This window comes from Phocoena sinus, chromosome 9 (genome assembly GCF_008692025.1).
Source record: "Phocoena sinus isolate mPhoSin1 chromosome 9, mPhoSin1.pri, whole genome shotgun sequence".
NCBI classification, from domain to species: domain Eukaryota; kingdom Metazoa; phylum Chordata; class Mammalia; order Artiodactyla; family Phocoenidae; genus Phocoena; species Phocoena sinus.
Genome location: NC_045771.1, coordinates 51378214 through 51400253, shown reverse-complemented (window position 1 = coordinate 51400253; position 22040 = coordinate 51378214). Strand labels below are relative to the sequence as shown.

The following is a 22040-nucleotide window of genomic DNA, read 5'->3' as shown; positions in this document are numbered from 1 at the left end:
GATGAAAAATCTTCCAACAAACAAAAGTCCAGGACCAGATGGCTTCACAGGTGAATTCTATCAAACATTCAGAATAGAGCTAACACCCATCCTTCTCAAGCTCTTCCAAAAAACTGCAGAGGAAGGAACACTCCCAAACTCATTCTATGAGGCCACCATCACCCTGATACCAAAACCATATGAAGACACTACCAAAAAAGAAAATTACAGACCAATATCACTGATGAATATAGATGTAAAAATCCTCAGCAAAATACTAGCAAACAGAATCCAACAACACATCAAAAGGATCATACACTATGATCAAGGGGGATTTATCCCAAGGATGCAAGGATTCTACAATATACACAAATCAATCAATGTGCTACACCATATCAACAAATTGAAGAAGAAAAACCATATGATCATCTCAATAGATGCAGAAAAAGCTTTTGACAAAATTCAACATCCATTTATGATAAAAACTCTCCAGAAAGTGGGCATATAGGGAACCTACCTCAACATAATAAAGGCCGTATACAACAAACCCACAGCAAAGATCATTCTCAACGGTGAAAAACTGAAAGCAATTTCCTCTAAGATCAGGAACAAGACAAGGATGTCCACTCTTGCCACTATTATTCAACATAGTTTTGGAAGTCCTAGCCACGGCAATCACAGAAGAAAAAGAAATAGAAGGAATACAAATTGGAAAAGAGAAAGTAAAACTGTCAGTGTTTGCAGATGACATGATATACTATACATAGAGAATCCTAAAGATGCCACCAGAAAACTACTAGAGCTAATCAATGAATTTGGTAAAGTTACAGGATACAAAATTAATGCAGAGAAATCTCTTGCATTGCTATATACTAATAATGAAAAATCTGAAAGAGAAATTAAGGAAATACTCCCATTTATCATTGCAACAAAAAGAATAAAATACCTAGGAATAAACCTACCTAGGGAGACAAAGGACCAGTATGCAGAAAACTATAAGACACTGATGAAAGAAATTAAAGATGATACCAACAGATGGAGAGATACACCATGTTCTTGGATTGGAAGAATCAATATTATGAAAACGCCTAAACTACATAAAGCAATCTACAGATTCAATGCAATCTCTAACAAATTACCAATGGCAGTTTTTACAGAACTAGAACAAAAAATCTTAAAATTTGTATGGAGACACAAAAGACCCCGAATAGCCAAAGCAGTCTTGAGAAAGAAAAACGGAGCTGGAGGAATCAGATGCCCTGACTTCTGACTATACTACAAAGCTACAGTAATGGAACGACATCAATGGAACAAGATAGAAAGCCCAGAGATAAACCCACGCACCTATGGACAACTAATCTATGACAAAGGAGGCAAGGATATACAATAGAGAAAAGACAGTCTCTTCAATAAGTGGTGATGGGAAAACTGGACAGCTACATGTAAAAGAATGAAATTAGAACACTTCCTAACACCATACACAAAAATAAACTCAACATGGATTAGAGACCTAAATGTAAGACTGGACACTATAAAACTCTTAGAGGAAAACTTAGGAAGAACACTCTTTGACATAAATCACAGCAAGATCTTTTTTGATCCACCTCCTAGAGTAATGGAAATAAAAACAAAAATAAACAAATGGGACCTAATGAAACTTAAAAGCTTTTGCACAGCAAAGGAAACCATAAACAAGATGAAAAGACAACCCTCAGAATGGGAGGAAATATTTGCAAACGAATCAATGGACAAAGGATTAATCTCCAAAACATACAGGCAACTCATGCAGCTCAATATCAAAAGAACAAACAACCCAATCCAAAAATGGGCAGAAGACCTAAATAGACATTTCTCCAAAGAAGACATACAGATGGCCGAGAAGCACATGAAAAGCTGCTCAACATCACTAATTGTTAGAGAATTGCAAATCAAAACTACAATGAGGTGTCACCTCACACCAGTTAGAATGGGCATCATCAGAAAATGTACAAACAACAAATGCTGGAGAGGGTGTGGAGAAAAGGGAACCCTCTTGCACTGTTGGTGGGAATGTAAATTGTTACAGCCACTATGGAGAACAGTATGGAGGTTCCTTAAAAAACTAAAAGTAGAACTACCATATGACCCAGCAATCCCACTACTGGGCATATACCCTGAGAAAACCATAATTCAAAAAGACACATGCATCCCAATGTTCATTGCAGCACCATTTCCAAGAGCCAGGTCATGGAAGCAACCTAAATGCCCATTGACAGATGAATGGATAAAGGAGATGTGGTACATATATACAATGGAATATTACTCAGCCATAAAAAGGAACGAAACTGGGTCATTTGTTGAGACGTGGATGGATCTAGAGACTGTCATACAGAGTGAAGTCAGAAAGAGAAAAACAACTATCGTATATTAGCGCATATATGTGGAACCTAGAAAAATGGTACAGATGAACTGGTCTGCAGGGCAGAAACTGAGAGACAGATGTACAGAGCAAACGTATGGACACCAAGGGGGGAAAGCGGCAGGGGGTGGGGGTGTGCTGAATTGGGCGGGCGATTGGGATTAACATGTATACGCTGATGTGTCTAAAACTGATGACTAATAACAACCTGCTGTATAAAAAAATAAATAAAATTAAATTAAAAAAAAAAGTCCCTCTCCACTACAACTTTCAACAGGAAGGGCTCTGACGATGCATATGGCCGAACAAGCCTCAGCCTGGCTAGCGTATATGTGCCCATGGGTGGCGGAGAGGTTTCAGTAGAAGGAAACTGGTCCCTCTCTTTATGTGTAAAGGCACTGTAATTATCTCAGTTGCTTTGAAGCCAGTGAAAGGTGGAATATAAATATTTCAAAAGCACATTTAATGGGAGGCATAAGCAACTTCTCCCAACAAACAAAAAGGGTGTATACCCACCTGTTCTGAAAAAAACTGGAAGCCCTTGTCCTCACGAATACACTCATATGTTTCTCCAAGAACCGGATTAAAGGGCTTGCTCCCAGCGCGGAAGTAGCTAGATGCATATGCGGACACGGCAAAGGCTGCCACGTACACCTAGCGAGAGCGGAGAGAACCTGGTTATTTCTCCATCACCAAGAAATTTATTTTTACGAACAAAGACATGAACAAAATAAAATCTCTCTTTCTCTCTTTACAATTTATCTCGAAAAGCCAAAGATCTGTCCCTGGTTTAAAGACACCCAAACCGACTTTGGTTTCAAGTTGTAGGTTTAAATAGTGTTCATTTTGGCCCAGGCACAAGTGGACCAGACCTTTTCAGATTGTCCATTTAGTCTGATGCCTGCAAGATGCCTTTCAAAATGGTGAGTCAGTCCCTCTAAACCAGCCACCGTCTGAGAATCCTGAGGTCGTGCTAAGGCTTTTGAGGAGGAGAGGGACGAAGAGTATTAAAAAAGCTAAACTTCCCTCAAAATTCAGGAATAAGCCACAGGGAACTCCGCTCAATACTCTATAATAACCTAAATGGGAAAAGAACTTAAAAAAGAATTGATACATGTATTATATGTATAACTGGAATCACTTTGCTGCACACCTGAAACTAACACAACGTTGTTTATCAACTCTACTCCAATATAAAAAATAAATTCAGGAATAAGCATGCTAAGTTTAATCATTCACAATTTGATATTATAGAAACCAAAAAAAACACCTCATTTTGACCAAAGAAAATCTTTGGGAGTCATTTCCTGCGCCTGGGACAGAGCACAGTGCCTTTTAAGAAGTTCTGCTTTTCTGGGAGGAAAAATGAAAACTCAAAAAGGAAAAGGAAGGAAAACTATAGGTGAACATGAAATGAGCAAAATCCTTTAATGGCTGTGGCTGTGAGGGTCTCAGCATTTTCCACAGTTCCCCTTTCAGGGCAAGAAAGAGCCACAGTACAGGCACACCTCGTTTTATTGTGCTTTACTTCATTGTGCTTTGTAGAAACTTCGTTTTTTATAAATTGAAGGTTTGTGGCAACCTTGCATCAAGTAAGTCTATTGGCACCATTTTTCCAAAAGCATTTGCTCACTTCATGTCTCTGTGTCCCATTTTGATACTTCTCACATTATTTTGAACATTTTCATTATTATTACACTTGTTGTGGTGATCTGTGATCAGTGACGTTACTACCACCACTCAATGAAGGCTCTGGTGCATTGATGGTTAGCATTTTTTTAGCAATAAGTATTTTTTTTTTTGCGGTACGCGGGCCTCTCACTGTTGTGGTCTCTCCCACTGCAGAGCACAGGCTCCGGACGTGCAGGCTCAGCGGCCATGGCCCACGAGCCCAGCCACTCCGCAGCATGTGGGATCTTCCCGGACCGGGGCACGAACCCGTGTCCCCTGCATCGGCAGGTGGACTCTCAACCACTGCACCACCAGGGAAGCCCAATAAAGTATTTTTAAAGTTAAGGTGTATACCTTGTTTCTTTTAGATATAATGCTATTGTACACTTAATAGGCTATAGTATAGTGTAAACATAACTTTTATATGCACTGGGAAACCAAAAAATTCATGTGACCCACTTTATTGTAATATTTGCTTTATCGCAGTGGTCTGGAACCAAATTTGCAATATCTCTGAGGTGTGTCTGTATCCTTTTTGGTCTTTTGAGGGGCAAGGGGCAAAAAATTAAACCTAAGTAGGAACAGCAAATTTTCCTTTCTAGTACAGAATAATAATCTCAATATTTCCTCTTCTCAGCTCATTTCATGGAGTTTCTTATATTGGAAAAAAAAAAGCTGTGTGCCTTTCTTAAATGTTCACCAGTCACATAACTTTCAACAGCCTTTTGAAAACTGGTCCCACCTTATCACCTCACACTAAAGTGTATAGAACACTCTAGAGCAGCTGGAGAGCTTATAAAAATCAATTTGCTATGCTCAATTCAGTCTGTTCTTGAAACCTGGGTATCTGTTCCTCTCTCTGCTTCCTCAGATGTCTGTTACCTGATAAACAGCAAGGTCACATGTCTACATGGAATGCTGAATCAAACCTGAATCACCTTCACAACTTAACATATAACACATTTACAAAAGAATCTGGTATCATTCATGATGTAGGGGGAGAGAGGAGGGAGGGAGCAGGCAGAACGAAGCATCCTCCTTGTACGCTGACAATATGAGAGAGAATCTCTGCAGGGGTAGAGCTGACCTTCATACTCAGAGCAGTAAACACAATCCATGTGCTAGGTTCGTCCCTCAATTCTTTCCTGAACTTTCCCATCCTAATATACTGGTGCCTTTCCTCAAACTTCTTCTCAACGTCAATGACACCACTCAATCAGCTGACATCCGAACGGTCTCTAAATTGCTACCAGAATGAAACACCTTTTAAGAATGCTTTCATCTTCAGAGCCAATCATTTTCTTTAAAGAAAAGCACTGTCCACGAATGATAACTTTTAACACTTGCCTTGGCAGCTAATTGCCTCCCTTTGTTCACAGAAATTCTCTGGGGAAGAGTAACAAAGAAGACAAAAAATAAACAGCTTGTTTTTCTCTCCTACTCTGATTATCATTAGTATCAAGAAAGAAAATCTCTTTGATGGGAGAAGTCCCAGGAGACAGTATGGGATGAGACAGGGATGTCTCTTTCAACCAGTAGTTAAGATTTTCCCTTAATCCTCAAATCACTGAAGAAACTGAAGTTTTAATGAGGGTTTAAACTGCAGAATGTGTACAATTTAGAAAGCAATGGCCTCCAACAGTGAGAGGTGATGTATAGCTGGGTCCCTCCCTGAGGCTGGGGGCATGCTGTCCCACTTAGCCAATCAGCAAATGCCTAGGGCAGAGATGCCGCATTTGGCGGAAGACACTCGTGTCCCAGCATCCCACACAAACAATGACCTTTCTGTTGAGCAGGTAACATACCAGGAGGCAAAAAGAGGAAGAGACACTCAGTTTTGAAGAACAAATAGCCACAGTCACAGAAAGAGCTGATTTGGCCGCAGTCTTGCCACTAAGGTACCCCTAACCCCATCCCCACAAGACAGGGGAAGGATGAGAAATACTTGGAGACCCCTTCATCAGAAGCCCCATCACTTGATTAGAATTGATACTGAGTAGAGAACAGAAGGTTAATCTTTCTAGGATGAGGTTTTTTTTAAAAAACGTATTCTATAAAATAAGAAGCGTGTGTGTGGGATCAACTATACTCTGATAAAAATTAATTCAAAAAAAAAGAAGTGCGGTGGCGGGGAGAAGAATCTTTCTGATGCGAAACCTGTGAGTGAATGATATTTTCTAAAAATTTAGGGGCCAATAGGACAATTCCAAAAATAAACAAAAACGTTCTCAAGGGAAATTTACCCTGGATGAAACAAAACAAAACAACCAGCTCCAAAAATTAAGTTCTATCCACTCAGGGTAGTAAAAAGAAATACTCAGACAGCCCTCAAGACATGTCTTCCAGCCAGGCAATATCAGAACAATCCCATGGAAGGTTCTGGAGAAAGAGGAAGCCCGAAACCACAGAGCAGAACTACCCCCAGGCCGCAGCTGTCACAGGGAAGCCACGCCCAGTGGCAATTCCTGACCAGGTGACTGAAAACAGCCAGGCGGAGGGGAAGCGGAGGTGGCTGGGAAATGAACCGATCTGACAGGCAATCCAGATGGGAACCGGAGGGTCAGGAGCCCTGGCTGTGCCCGTCTTGGCTCTGCGGGGCCCTGGGAGTGGCCACCGCGCCTGCGGTGCTCACCATCCTCTCCAGGGCACTGGGTGTCTGGGCAGCCTTGTCCAGGAGCTCGCTGTACTCCAGCTCCTCACACAGCCTCTGCAGCGTGTTGAGGGGCTCATTGAGTTCCACCGGCATGGCCACCTTAGACAGGTCCTTCCCGATGTTCGTTCTCAGGATGTTCCACAAGCTGACGTTACCGGACTTGGGGCACGGGGCCGGCAAGCACGTTCTTCTTTTGGACTTGGTTTCCCCTCCACTTTGGAGAACAGGCTCTGAAAGGGAAATAAGCCTGGTTGCCTTATAAGGATTTTCATTTTATTTTACTATTAAAAAGGAAAAAAATCCACCTTACTGAGCAAGTACGCCATGATACTATTAATCTCAGTTATCCAGATTATGGCTGAAGTCAGAAAATAAAAAGAATTCTGAGCAGCTAAATGAAGTACCAAAAATTATAAACACTAAAACTCGTGGACTTTATTCATGGGGAGGTCTTCATACTCCTAATCAAAGGCTAGTTCCTCACAGCTTCTATGCACTTAGAATAAAACTGGAAACTGGATTGCTATGCCCAGAGCAGGTTACTTTTAAACTCTTTAAACTCTTTTTTAAAGCACTTCAAGTTCTGATAAAAACTTTTAAAGTCTTTTTTAAAAATCGTTTCCAATTCTGGTAAAACAATTGTGTTTATATTATAGGAACATTATAAAGGAAACAAAAGTCATCCATTAACCCACTACCCAGAAATAGTAGCCACTTATATTTTGGAGTATTTTCATTTAGTGTTTTCTCCATATAGCTGACAATGTTTGTATAGTTGAATGTTTTGCTTAATCAGTTAACATAAATATTTTTCCATGCTATTCAAAATTCTTCTAAAACACCATTTTTAATGACTGTAAAACAATCCCACGCTATGGATAAGCTATAATTTATTGAATCATTCATCTGCTGTTGGACTTTTAGATTTGTTTCAATGTTTTGCTAAAAAAAAAGTAGTGAATATTCATATTCTTAGATATTTAATTATATCTGATTATTTTCTTAGAATATACAGAAGTGGGAATCATATACTGATTCATATGATCATACTGCTCTTCAAAAAGGCTGTATCAGTTTCCCATTTATCGGCAAGCATATACCAGTGTCCATGTTCTGAGACCATTCCAGGCTTGTCAGCATTCGTTCTGAATTCTTGGCAAATCGTTAGGTGGACAGCGCTATCTCCTTGTTTTAACCTACATTAAAAAAATTCCTAGTGTGGTCTGGAATAATTTCATGAACATTTCTTCTTTTCTGAATTGTCCGTTTTCCTATTTCTATATTAAGACATAATCTTTTGTTTTTGTATTTGTTTTACAATTTAATCCCCATTTGACATTTATCTTTACATTTGGTCTATGCAGTTTTTTAATGAATGAAACATTTACATCTTAGGTTTTTACACCAATCAATCTTTTCCTTTGTGACAACTTCCATTACCTCATGCTCTGGAATTCTTTTCCCACCCCAACATAGCCTACTTTCAAATGAAATCTTTTGCATTACATCAACATATGAGAAAGTGGTATTTTATTATAAAGCCGATCACTCTGAATAACGATGTTGCTCTGATGAACAGAATATGAAAGTGAGGTCATACTTTGAGGTCTCATGTTAATCTAAGCAACCAATTAAATTCTGAATTTGTTTCAAATGCTCAACACGGGCAAAAATCAAGTAAATAGCTGCAAATGATGACAGTCTTTAAAAACAGCATTCCATGTAATCTCAAAATACTTTCTTTGATTACACTAAGTTTTGAAAGAATACTATACTACTACTACTACCACTAATGGCTAATACATACATAGCTTTTACTCTGTGACAGCCTTTCAAGAATTTTACATATATTATCTCACTTATCCTTTGCAACAACCTCTTGAGATAAACAGAATTATTATCCCCATTTTACAGATGAAGAAACTGAGGCACAGAGAAATTAAGTAACTTGCCCTAGAACACATAACCAGTGAGTGGCAGGGCTGGAGTTAACCGAGGAAATCTGGTCCCTGAATCTATATTCCTAACCACTGAACCTCCACACAGCACCCATCACAGTGACAGATCCTATTATGTGCCTACTGATTTGGGTGGGGGGGGGGGTAAATTAATAGGAAACATTCTAAATACCTACCATTTACTAAGGGCTCAAAGAAATTCTAGTGTGGTAATTTATCAAGACCTGGATAAATCCTATTTCCTTCTGTAGGCAATACTGTGTCCTAAGATGCAAAGTTTATTTCTACATATAATCTTTTCAGTAGAGTACTGATGTGCAGAAATCTAATCTTCCAAATACTGCCAAAGAAGAAAGCTAGGTTTGGCCCAGTGTCTGTTCAAGCTAAGAAAATGTTGGTCAGTAATCTAGCAAAATGGCTGTGGAATAAGATAGAGAGACAGCCTTCACCTCTTATATGCTTTTCCTGGCTGGTGTCAACTCAGCACAGCTGTGGTCTTAGGTTCGGGGGCAAGTCCTCTGTTCCCAGCTTCGACCTCTGAACCTCTATACCTCTGTTCCTCTTGGCCCCCTCCCTAAGGCCTCAAACAGAAGGAGGACTTCAGCATTTGTTCGTCTTCTTCATCCACAATGAGAGTTCCCATTTAGTGTGTGTGTGTGTGTGTGTGTGTGTGTGTGTGTGTGTGTGTGTGTGTGTTGTTTGCCAAGGGAATAAGTGATGCCTCCTCATTTCTCTTTCAATTCGCCTCCTTATTTTCCTACAAAAACAAGTAGCGCATGAACTTGCTCCTATATTACTGGTCTTTGCCTTTAAATCACTGGTTCTCAGACTTTTCCACCAAAGGATTAATCTCTCCAGAAACAATTCAAGGAAGATACAGAGCATAATGAACTTCTGGCTTCTAGCAGGTGTGATGCTGAAAGGATATTCTTTCAGAGAACAGTAAATTTACCTGCCTTTTTTGTAGTCCCCCAAAGAGTTGTCTTTTTGACATTCAGATAACAACTCATCATCATCGTATTTCACATACGTACTGAGCTGGCAAGCACTGATACATCAAAAAGGAACTGACATGGTCCTTGTCTTCCATGTAGATATAAAAATATGTGGTGTTCTGGCATAGATAAATCTAGAGACCCCAAGCATGCTGAGTACCAAGACTGGGAGTATTTGATGCTGCAGGACTCATAGAGACCTGTCCAATGGGAAGATTCTTCTTAAGGATAGGTCACCTTCCTAAACAGGCTTCAGTCTGCTTACTGAACTCCTAAATCAGAGCTGTTTGGAGATAGCAGACATTCCAGGTACCCGCCACGGTTCCAACTAACATTTCCCGGGCATCATTTTCAGTCTTGGGATCAACCAGTAATAAAGGGACATCTCAGGGTACCTTAAGCCCTACCCTCACAGAGGGAGCAGTTTGTTAACTCTCAAATGTGTTATCTTGAAGAATCGTAAGCTAAATTACCGCTTAGACCAGACCTTTTACAATATAAGTGCTATTGAATTCCTAAACTATGAAAACCACTAGAAACCTAAAGGAAAAAAGCTATATTCTAATATGTTTGCAGAGAGAATGTTGAACCAAATAAGGAACATCTGTAGTATTAATTTTTGATATTTATATGATAATTGGTATAACCTTACTTTATAAAATAGAAATTTGCACTAGCCAACAAATGTATTTGAATGAATAAATTTTTCACATGTGAGTGCCATGTCCCACCTAGATTATAAAACTTTGAGGGTGGGGACCATGTCTTAAGTTTCTGATGTAGAACTTGCTAAGTTCTCTGTTTGTAGCAGGTACCCTATGTATGCTTACTAGTATTCTGTAAAGATCCAAACACTCAGAGATCAAACAATTTAAATCTTACCCAAAGTCTGTCTCTCATTATCTAAATCATTACTGAGATTATCTAAGGAAAGGTTGTCACTTATGTCACTGACGTATGAATCATCTTCAGAAATCTACGGGAAAGAAGAAATAATATACATTAGAGTAGACAAGCCAGATTTCATAAAGCCTTTACTTCAAATGATCAAATATTTTAGACCACACATTATAAACCTATAGACATGATTTTGGATGCTGTTTTCATAAAGGCCCATACACCAGTCTGCCTAGGGGATGCTCACAGAAAATACGTTATTAAAATTCTTATACATTCTTGATTCATTCTCACAAGGAAAACACATGTAAACCCCAGATTTTAGTTATTATAAAAATTCTTATTAATTCAGACTGCTTTTTCAGAATTTGTTAGCGTTTGACTAGAAAGAGTTACAAATGTCTTTTAACTATTTGTGAATAAAAGTATCTTCTATGGAAATTAATAGATAAAAAGTATTAGTACTTCTATACCGAAGGGGTAAAATGATCAGTACTCACACTCAGAACATAATTATAAATTAATTATAACTATAATAACCATAATTATATTATAAATTACTATAGAGCAAATTCAATGATGAGAAAATATACAAGGTGCTAACTTCTGACCCTGTAGTGGAAATAATACATTATCAAACAGCTAATAGTCAAAATCGTTAACCTACAATTGAAAAGAGGTGTAACAAAGCAAGTAACAGAAACCAGGATGTGCCCAACACCTACTTTCATAATTTTTGTTCCCTAAGATCTTGTATCTTTTTATGCTTTTTGAGGTATGAGTTATAAGAAGATCTTCAGAACGTAAGGATAAAAAGGAGCCATTGAGTTTAGTGCTTCTAAATATGGGTATTTACTGAACGGATAAAGCAGCAAAAGAGATTTTGGAGACACCTAACTGAAAACAGTGGTCAAACCTCATTTTCTGAAGAGCTTGGAGACAACAGAACTTCCTGTGCATCAAAAAACTCTGAAAGAGAGTCAGTGATGGAAAGCCTGCTTTCGGTGGAAAGCTGATGGACCAGAGTTCGATTGTCATCTCTGGAGTTTTCCTATTTGAAACACAAAACCAAAAATGCATATATTTAGAAACAGTCTCAAGAGAAGCAAAATAAACAACTGATTTTGCTGCACAATACACACGGTCACAGGCCCAGGCAAACAAGCAGCTCAAAGCAGAGGGCAGTTTCAAAGTTGAGGAGAAGCAAACCTCACACAAAACACGGTGAAAAGCCTAGGTCTCCCCCAAATGGGCACCTTGTCTACAGGCGCTATCACAGCTCAGGCACACACAACAAACCTCAAAGCAAAAAAAGACTCTGCAGGTCAGTTTTTATTCCACTTAAGACGGGAAAAATTCCAACACTCTCTGAATCATATCCTCTTATTCTCTACCACTGCAGGATGTTTCTTTTCATCCTAAAATTTCCTCTGAATTGTACTCAATGCATGTCCTTGCATGGCTGGTGCAGAGCAACACAGCTTTCTTCTGCCTCAATTCTCTCGCAGAGGCCAGTGTGCTGCTCATGAGGCATCCCTTGACAAATAAACAGTGTGTTTCGGTCCAGAAGTGCCCCTGGTGGTAGATCATTCATTATTCATGGATGAATGAGATAAATTCTCTTTGTCTGTCTCTCTCCAACCACACTGGCTGCAAGGGAAGGAAGTCCCCAATCCCCTTCCCACCCTCTCTGCAAACAACACAATAGAATATAGGGATTTTCTCCTCTTGCTGGCCCTCCATCCCTTGAGTCACTGAGTCTGGACGTTTCCTCTGGAAAGGACCTAAATACTTTGGGAATATGTTTTGTATGCTATTTGCAAGTGAAAATTCAATTTAACTCAAGAAATTGAGCAACTGCATTGTGCCTGTCATGGCGGGATACGATGATGAACAAGACCAGGTTTTTGGCCCGAGTAAGTGGTGTAGAGGACGCATCCAACACACATGAGCCCAAGACTATAGAACAGAAAGCGCTACAGAAGCGGACAGGAAGGAGAGGTTGATTCTATTAGGGGGGCTTTGGTTGGGGAGGGCTTCACAGAAGAGGCGATGCCTAACTAGACCTTGAGGAATGAGAACATACTGAGGACGACATGGTTTGATTCCTTTGAATCAGAGAAGACTGTCACCTGAACTTCCTGACAGCTCACATTTCTCACGGGGCTGATAAAGGAGCTGCTTATATATCCTTATGTATTTGATAAATGAGTCGCAGAATAATTTGAGAAACAAAAGTTAACGCATATTATGTCTTTCCCAGAAGTTTTATGAGTTCAGGACACACTCCTCAGCCTCATAAAATGGAGATGCTACAACAGGAGGGCCCCAGCAGATGTTCATAATTAATAAAGGTCAAACTGTCTCTTTATGGAATGTTTACTTCAGGAACACATTTAAATGTGTATCCTTTTCTCTTCTAGACAAGGTATTCATTGAAAGATCCTACCCATTTTAATATCCCTACAGCCTTTTGAAAAGCAGGCTTCTTCTCCATGCTAACAAACAAGATCACTTAGGATCTATAAATAAGCATCACATCTGTCACCTTTAAAGGAAAGGTCTCTCTCCTCAAAAGAGGAGACATGGTAATGAATAACTGAGCTCCCTTAATGTTCACTGAAACAACAGAACAGTCCTGTGTCTTTGCTGTGTCACTGCCACATAAGACTCTAATGATTTATTTACTTGTTCTCCTCATTAATTTATTAATAGTCACTCTGGCTCTTTCTGTATTTCTTCTTCCTAGGCTGATGGGTCAGGAGGATTTCTTGCCTGATCAACAGTGAAAATAGCACACCTGGCCCCAGCCCTTTCTGCTGTTCCATTACTCTAGCAACTTCCTATTGATAGTCACCGAAAACTCAACAGGACTGCAGGAGCCTCCAGCCCTCAGCCCAGTGTCCTGCACAGCCCAGGACCTCATGTATTAAAATATTAATCTAGTCAGTTCAATTTAATCATATCCCCTCAAGTTTGTAAGGTATAAGTGGTTGTTTATCTTTTTTTACATTACAAAAAGATAGAGAAAAAGGAGGGAAGGGAACACGCATAATCCCATCACACTAAATCAACCACTATAGGCATTTTGATACATTTCTCTCCAATCCTTTTTATACATATAGCTCTGCTTTGTTTTGAAATAGTTGTCATCTATCTATCTAATTTTATAAATTTCCTCCAAACAACATTGCACCATAACTTCAGTGACATGGACATATATACACATAAATACACATATTTACCAAATGTAAAATAGATAGCTAGTGGGAAGCAGCCACGTAGGACAGGGAGATCAGCTTTGTGACCACCTAGAGGGGTGGGATAGGGAGGGTGGGAGGGAGACGCAAGAGGGAAGAGATATGGGGATATATGTATAGGTATAGCTGATTCACTTTGTTATAAAGCAGAAACTAACACACCATTGCAAAGCAGTTATACTCCAGTAAAGATGTTTTAAAAAATAAAATTAAATTAACACTTGTTCTGAGGATAAAGGTAGTATGTGCTCAAAATAGAAAATACAGAAGGATGTAAATAAAATAAATATCACTTAAAATCCATCACCCAGATGTGGCCCCTATTAACCTGTCAGTGTATTTTTTGTATTAAAATATTTGTATATAGATTTTTTTTTAGTTTGAAAAACTGGGATCACACTGTACATAGTCTTTACTTAGTCTGCCACATTCACTTAACATTATATTGTGAACTTCTCCCTAGGCTGCTAAAATTTCTCTGAGACAATGAACTTTACTTGATAGATTTACTATATATGTGTGTCACAGAGTAACCATGTCATTTATTGGAAATTAAGGGTGTTTCCAAATTTGTAAAGATGGTGACCACGTTTGCAAATGTGTCTTTGCTTGTATGTCATTATTTCTTATAATCAGTTCTCAGAAGTAATTATTAAAAATGTTTAAGGCAGGGCTTCCCTGCTGGCGCAGTGGTTGAGAGTCCACCTGCCGATGCAGTGGACACGGGTTTGTGCCCCGGTCCGGGAAGATCCCACATGCCGCGGAGCGGCTGCGCCCGTGAGCCATGGCCGCTGAGCCTGCACGTCCGGAGCCTCTGCTCCACAACGGGAGAGGCCGCAACAGTGAGAGGCCCGTGTACCGCCAAAAAAAAAATAAAAATCCAAATCTAGTCAACATTTCTTTTGTAACTTTTTCTATTGCTTCCACATTTAGGAAGTCCTCCCTACTCTAGCCATTTGTTAAACATTTAAATCAATATTTTTCAGTTTGAATTTCATTCATTAGTGATTCATTTTAGTGTGCAATGGAAAGATTTATTTATTTTTTTTTAATTTTTTGGCTGCGTTGGGTCTTCGTTGCTGCCCATGGGCTTTCTCTAGTTGCAGCGAGCGGGGTCTACTCTTCGTTGAGGTGCGTGGGCCTCTCATTGCGGTGGCTTCTCTTGCTGTGGAGCACGGGCTCTAGGCACGCAGGCTTCAGTAGTCATGGCACGCAGGCTCAGTAGTTGTGGCTCACAGGCTCTAGAGCGCAGGCTCAGTAGTTGTGGAGCACGGGCTTAGTTGCTTCGTAGCATGTGGGATCTTCCCGGATCTGGGCTTTAGTTTCCTTGTCTCTAAAATGAAACTACCATCACCTACCTCATAGAGCTGTGGTTAGGATTTTGTGAGACAATGCATTTAAGTGCACATGGAATATAGCAAACGAGCAATTAAAAGAATCAAAAGTCTTGTTTTAGAGTTTTCTTTCAAGTTCTTGCTTGTTTGGTCTCTTAAATGGACTTCAGATTTAGTAGGATATTATCCCGAAAGTCACTTGGCCTTTCATTTGGAGTCTAAAATAACATAAAATAATCTAAGCACTCATAACCTCATAATAGTAAATGTTCAGATTCAGAAATTTAAAATAGAAGGACTTGATAGGATATGAGAGTAATTTTTTTTTTTGAGAGTAATTTTTGATAGGAGGGGAGATTTTAGAATCCAGGTAGGTTTTAGAACACCAAAGATGGGTAATTTGTGCAGCTAAAAGGTAACAGAAGGGAAGCAAAGAAAGTAAGAGGGCCTAAAAACAGAGCACCCTGGGCTGATCCCAGTGTGGGAACTGTCATTCCCACAGTGTTTGAGAAGCCTGTGAGCTACCCAAGGAAAGGACATTGGAGTCGAGCTTTCAGGCTCTGGGGCGGCCATTTCCGCTCACTCTCTTATTTCCTGAGGGCAACAATGACTTTTCCCATACTGGGAAAGTCAGCCTTTCCTTTTCACACTCTGTGAAAAGCAGGATAAAACACGGAAAACAGAAAATCACTAAAAGAGGAACTAGATCAGTGAGACAAGCAAATCATCAATTCAAGACACTAGCAGGCGGTTTTGGAAGCTGTGAGCTTGAGGGATGTTATCACTCCTCTTCAAAGACAATGTACAGCATTTAAGCCTTCAGGTGCATTACTTGTGAGATCAATTTAAAAACATGCATTTTAAAAGACCTGTGATTTTGGTTTCCTTTCCCAAATGCAAATAGCACCAAGGGTACGCATTGACTATAAATTTACAGAACCATAAATGAAGGGTCAACTTGCCGTTTGTCTATTTAATGGCTTGTTAAATAAACTAATGTAATTAGGTGATAATTTCAAAGGTAGTGCTGCCTGGAAGCGGGCACCAAACCCCACAGAAGGACATTGCATTTGGCAGCAAGCCACCCTGAGTGACGGCTGGCCTCAGTGACTGAGCCCTGATACAGCAAACCTGTATCAGCAGATTCAGAGACAGCCCTCCTGGTAAGCATATTTCTTTGCCCAGGCCTGAAATGAGTCCCCTGCAAGACTGAGCACCTAAACATTACCTTTAGGTAATGTTTAGGTGCTCAGTCTTGCAGGGGATTCAGTTTGGGTCTGGGCTAAAGGATAGATGTATATGTACAACTGATTCACTTTGCTGTACACCTGAAACTAACACAACATTGTAAATCAACTCTAATAAAAATTTAAAAAATGAATAAGGTGATTGAAAAGATCTCTTGAGGGCAGGGAAGATGCAGAATTTCATGGTCAACCACTGACATGTATCTCAGAAGTAATAAGAGGCCCTCCAGCCCTGCGGAGAGAGGGTACCACCCTCATCAGAAGAGGGTCCCATCAGCCCAGGACACAGTCTGTGCTTCACATGAAGGTGGATGCCTGGGCCTTTCAGTCTGATTGATTCCAGCATCTAATCTTCCCGTCGCCCGACACAACAACTTTCCAAGGAGTAAAGGAATTGTGTCAAGCTTTTGTTTTCTTTGAGGACAGAAAAAGGAGGAGGACGAATTAAGATTAAACATTAGAAACTCCTTTAAAAAATTTACAATGCCCACCTCTTGTACCTGACCTTCCTTTTTTTTTTTTTTTTAATGCACTCAGTCTAATACATTTGTTAATGAAAAATTTAGCACAATTGAGGCAGGCATATAAACATAAGAGATTGCTAAAAACAATTTTGACCTTCATTACCCTTTTCTACTGATTTTTTCAAGTAATCCACTTGTATTTTTCTGAACTTTCTCATTTTAAACACAGTCAAAGAATATTTTGGATAAACATCCCAAGTCTTGAGAACAGGCATTTTTAACACACTATGAACTGACCAAGACACTCAACTGTAATAATTCTCCCCCTCTGAGGGTAATCACAGGAAAGGGAGAAGGAAACAGCCACACAGAAATAGGACAGTGGTTCTCAGAGAGGGAGCAAAAGAAGCTGGCTGGGAACTGGGATGCTATAGGTTGGAGAAAGTGAGGGTTTTTTCAGAAGTAACAGGATAAAACATTTGTCTCTGCACAGTCCCCACTCCAGTAATATCAAGAGAAAAGGGTGATCCTTAGGAGGAAAATGGGGTAAAGAAGTACAAAGGGAGGAAGAGTTCCAGGGGGAAAAAGCAGTTTAGAAATGCAGCTAGCAGCATACTTTCAAGGAAGCCTTGGAATCCTCAGCTGCCCGTGGTGAGGGAAGCACAACTCCCAGGGGCAGCAGGGAGGCGTGCGGGGACAAGGCGCGGCGACATTACCCACCTCTGCCAGACGATCACCCGACTTGGCAGCAACTGGGCGGTCGAGGAGCAGAGACTCAGCATGGATTCTGCATAAGCGTTCTTTAAGATCTGTGTTTTGTGCTAGGGCCTGGAACACGTTAAAAATAGTGGGGCTCCGTTAATAAATGGATGTTTCAGAAAAGCACAGCAGCGGGCCCAGTGTGGCGGAGCCCTCGGGGACACTTCCTTGACTATTTTTCTTGAATGTTATCCAACAAGATACTCCTGAGATGCCTGGCAGATACAAGATATTAAACACTGGAAACGGAGGCCCTTCTCGAATCTCATTTCCAGGGACGGAAGTAGGGTTAGTAAGGCTTTCCTTTCGGTGGAGAAGGAAATCACAAACACCTACAGCTTTTATTACTCGAGGTTTCTCGGCCCCTCCTCCTTCCCAGCTGCCTTTAGACTCTAACTACCTCCCTCTAAAGATCCCAAGCTTCTCTCTCTCATCTTCAATAAAAATGCTGCTCTTACCCCTTACGATTGGACATATTTTAATGTTATTTAATTATCACACTAGTTGAATTGGATCTTAGGAAGTGTGCTGAGAAGATTTTGTGGAGGATTAATTTTACTGTTTTACAATATAGGTATTCATTGCTTTATATTCATTCTTCATGACTAAGATAGTTTATTCAAATAAAAAAAAAAAAAAAAAGAGCTTACTTACCTGGGTAAGGGCTAAGGACCAGGGCCCTGGGAAGGGGGCTGTGAGATGTGAGCTCATGTCAGCCCACCCAGATCTCTTATTTCTCCCTGGACAGGTGTGATTCCCTAGCCCATCCTCCCAACTAGGAGAGTAAAGGAAGGTGTTTCTTTCATGCTGGTATCGCCTGTGACCAACTGTTCTCCAGATGATCTGTTTTTAGAAAGGGACAACTTCATCTGATTTACCCACACACACTCCCACAGTCAGCTTCCCAGGTGCTTGTACACAGATCCATCCTGTCTGTCTGTCTTCCTGACTCTCTTCTGAGAAGCTCAGAGCCTTTCCCATCCATCAGGGCCCACAGGGTCTAGCTGCTGAGAGCACAGAATGATGTCTATATTTAACCCACTGCCTGGATCTCAAACAAGAATTTTGGCTTTATTTTTTAGTACTCACAGATGGAAAGGGTTATCGGGAAATTCTCAAGGGTCATTTAGGAAACACTGAGTAAATGTTTCTTAAATCACACAACTACATCTAATAACCTCTACCGGGCACTCACTTTGGCCAATATGTTGCTGGCGTCTTAGTGTAAGTGGCTAGAATCTATACCACTGGCTAGAATCTCCATATGGTCTGAAAAATGTGCTATTTTAGTAGCTTCTCTTTCCTTTGTAAGCCACAGGCAGAAGAAAGAAAAACACAAAGATTGCACATACAGCACAAACATATTCATTCTGATACCCCTGAGATAACTCTAAAATTCTTATTTTTAAAAAACAAGTCTTGAATTTAATCAGGAATCCAAGACAAAAAGGAAAGGATCATTCTGTTTTATCTTAAGTTTCCAAAATCCTTACCATGGGTGAGGGAGAACTCCTTAGAGAAGGTAGTGGCTCTGGACTAGGATACCATGGCCAGGGGGGTCTCATGGCCTCTACCAGACCAGCAGATTAACAAAATGAGGCCAGACCTCCACAGGAGGAGGGCAGGGGACAGGAAGACGACAGTGAAAAGGACTTTGGGAAGCCCATCAGAGGTACCTTCTAAGTGCACTAAAGGCCACCCTACTGGGAACAATAAGAAATGCTTTTACCACTAAAAAATAAACTTAAAAAAAAGAAAAAACCACCCTGCTTCCCTCAAACCAAAGCAGCACCCAGTGTGTGGCTGGCTGTCCATTACAATCCAAAAGGGGCGTTTCTGTCTCTGGGTCTACAACATTAAGACTCTAAACATGGAGTAAATCTATGTTATTTTTTATTTCTTTCAAAGATAACATACTGGAAATATTCAACTGAGCGAATATTCCTTAAGTATCTTACAATGACAGTATGTACCACTGGTAATGTATTTACCATTAACGTTACACCAAAAGCATTGCTTTACTTTTCTCAGTAATATGAGTAGAAAACATGGGTGGGTATTTTCTAGTTCTCTCACTGCCTGAATTGGCTTCTGAAAACAAAATCCTAAAATTCATCTCCCCTATCTGACCCTTCATAGAAAGTTCAGTATTGCTTCAGATGGTAATTTCACATATGTGCACACACTCTCTCCCTTTTCACAATAAGTGTTCCACATACAAGCAAAGAGTAGGAGCAAATAAGTATGTTCTTTTAAAAGTTCTCCAGATTTTTGACAGATACAGAGATAATAGCCAGACATTGTCAGCTATTCAAAACAGAGTTCTAAGATATTGCACTTCAATGGAGTCCAGCTCTTCTGAGGAATAAACTGGAATCGATGAAAAAAAAGGAAAGAGAGTGAATGACAGGACGGCTTACTGAAAAACATCTGGGGCTTGGCAGTGATTTTTCTGCTGTTATGAAGGCACAATGATTGCCTGACACTCCTTATGACATCTCTTTGTGCCCATGTGGGGAGCAGGCGGGAGCTGAACATTTGTACTATCAAATCAAATCACTTTTTTGTCTTTGAAAGAGACGTGGTATAAACAGGTAGACAGGATCAATGCTGGGCAGCGGAGAAGAGTGTGAATTCAAAATTTCACTCTGTTGCCTGTACCTGTCAATTTGGAAAGTCAATCTAAGCTTGTGAAGTCTTAGGTATGGAAATCTGCAGACTGTCAGACTTTGTAAGCATTAACAAACAAATGTCAAGACAACCATATAACGAGAGCTTCGCTAGTGGCACAGTGGGTAAGAATCCACCTGCCAATGTAGGGGAGATGGGTTCAAGCCCTGGTCGGGGAAGATCCCACATGCCGCAGAGCAACTAAGCCCCGTGCCACAACTGCTGAGCCTGTGCTCTAGAGCCCGCAAGCCACAACTACTGAAGCCCGTGCGCCTAGAGCCCATGCTCCGCAACAAGAGAAGCCACCGCAATGGGAAGCCCGCGCACCGCAACGAAGAGTAGCCCCCGCTCGCCGCAACTGGAGAGAAGCCCGCGCAGCAACAAAGACCCAACGCAGCCCAAAATAAATAAATTTAAAACAAAAACATATAACAAAAGCTTTACAGAAACAGAAAACTCAAGATAAATAGGAGGAAACCAAACAGAGTATCTAATGCTCAGTGAAATACTAGCTACTAAGATTTCGAGTAGGCTCAGCTTTGGTGTTTAGAACAAGCAGATCTGATGAAAGGTTAGAATGTAATTTGGATAATGTGTTTGGTTTTCTCATGAATTTTCAACACAACCTTGGAAATCATGAATTTTCAACATAACCATGGCAATGGAAAATATAAAATGTTCATGAGCCTGGACACACTGTCAGGCATTTCCATGACACAGACGTGTAACTTACAGATGACAGGGCGTGCTTCAGACCAAGGACCTGGGCAGAGGGGGAGACAGAGACATCCTGCTCCATCAGCTGCTTCAGTTTCTCTCTCTCCGTTAATATGGTATTAAAAGCTGACCTTAAAGTGAAGTAGACTATAAAGATATAATCATTATAAAAAGGAATAAAAGAGTCATAATTAAAAACAAGATATATAGAGACGTATTTCTTATAAAAGAACTTAGAAAAGTAACAGCCATGAATATTTTGCGTCCAGCAAATGTGCACCTAATTGACTTTAAAAAATACATCTGAAATGTAATACCAAGAGTGAACCCTAATGTAAACCATGGACTCAGGGTGATAATGATGTTTCAGTGTAGGTTTATTGATGGTTCACAAATGGACCACTCTGGTGGGATGCTGATAGTGGGGGCGGTTATGTATGTATGTATGGGGGAGCAGGTATGGGAACACTCTACTTCTTGTTCAATTTGCTATGAACCTAAAACTACTCTAAAGAATCAGATCTATTAAAAATTTGAAAATCACACATATTTGTCAATTCCGAAGTCCCTATCCACTATAAAATTCCATGATTTTATGAGCTGTCACCAGGATATTTTGACACTTGAAAGGACTATACTTCTCAATTATCAACATTTAGTTTTGTTTGTATCTCCAAAGACTGGAAATGTTTGAAAACAGAACTTATTGGTTGTCAGAAGGAAAATGGTAACGATGCAGAGGAGAAACTAGACAGCACCTTAACTAGGTGTCCAAAATTAATCACTGGTGAGAGTCAGATGGACTTCGTGTACCTTGGGACTTTGTGTGATACCCTGAAAAAGACACACTATTGTTTTTGTCGTACACAAGCCAGAGACAGGCCATCTGAATCTGCTCAGGAGGAGACATCAGACAACCCCAAAATGAGGACCATCCTATTTTTTCAAATTGGCCTGTATTCTTCAAAAGTGTCAATTTCATCAGAGAGAAAGACAGACTCAGGAACTGTTCCTAATTACAGGAGACTAAACAGGCAT

The 22040-nt window shown here is 40.2% G+C and overlaps 1 protein-coding gene across 2 annotated transcripts in view; it reads right to left on the bottom strand.

The window, feature by feature from the left end:
- OSBPL3 (oxysterol binding protein like 3) overlaps positions 1-22040 on the bottom strand; it is a 206624-nt gene that overhangs the window by 33060 nt on the left and 151524 nt on the right. For both annotated transcript variants that reach the window (XM_032642739.1, XM_032642740.1), the window contains 6 exons: positions 21019-21149; positions 17577-17684; positions 11468-11602; positions 10537-10630; positions 6681-6931; positions 2894-3031 (listed from right to left, as the gene is read on the bottom strand). In XM_032642739.1, the coding sequence (XP_032498630.1) occupies positions 2894-3031; positions 6681-6931; positions 10537-10630; positions 11468-11602; positions 17577-17684; positions 21019-21149 (857 nt within the window). The remainder of the gene's footprint in view (positions 1-2893; positions 3032-6680; positions 6932-10536; positions 10631-11467; positions 11603-17576; positions 17685-21018; positions 21150-22040) is intronic.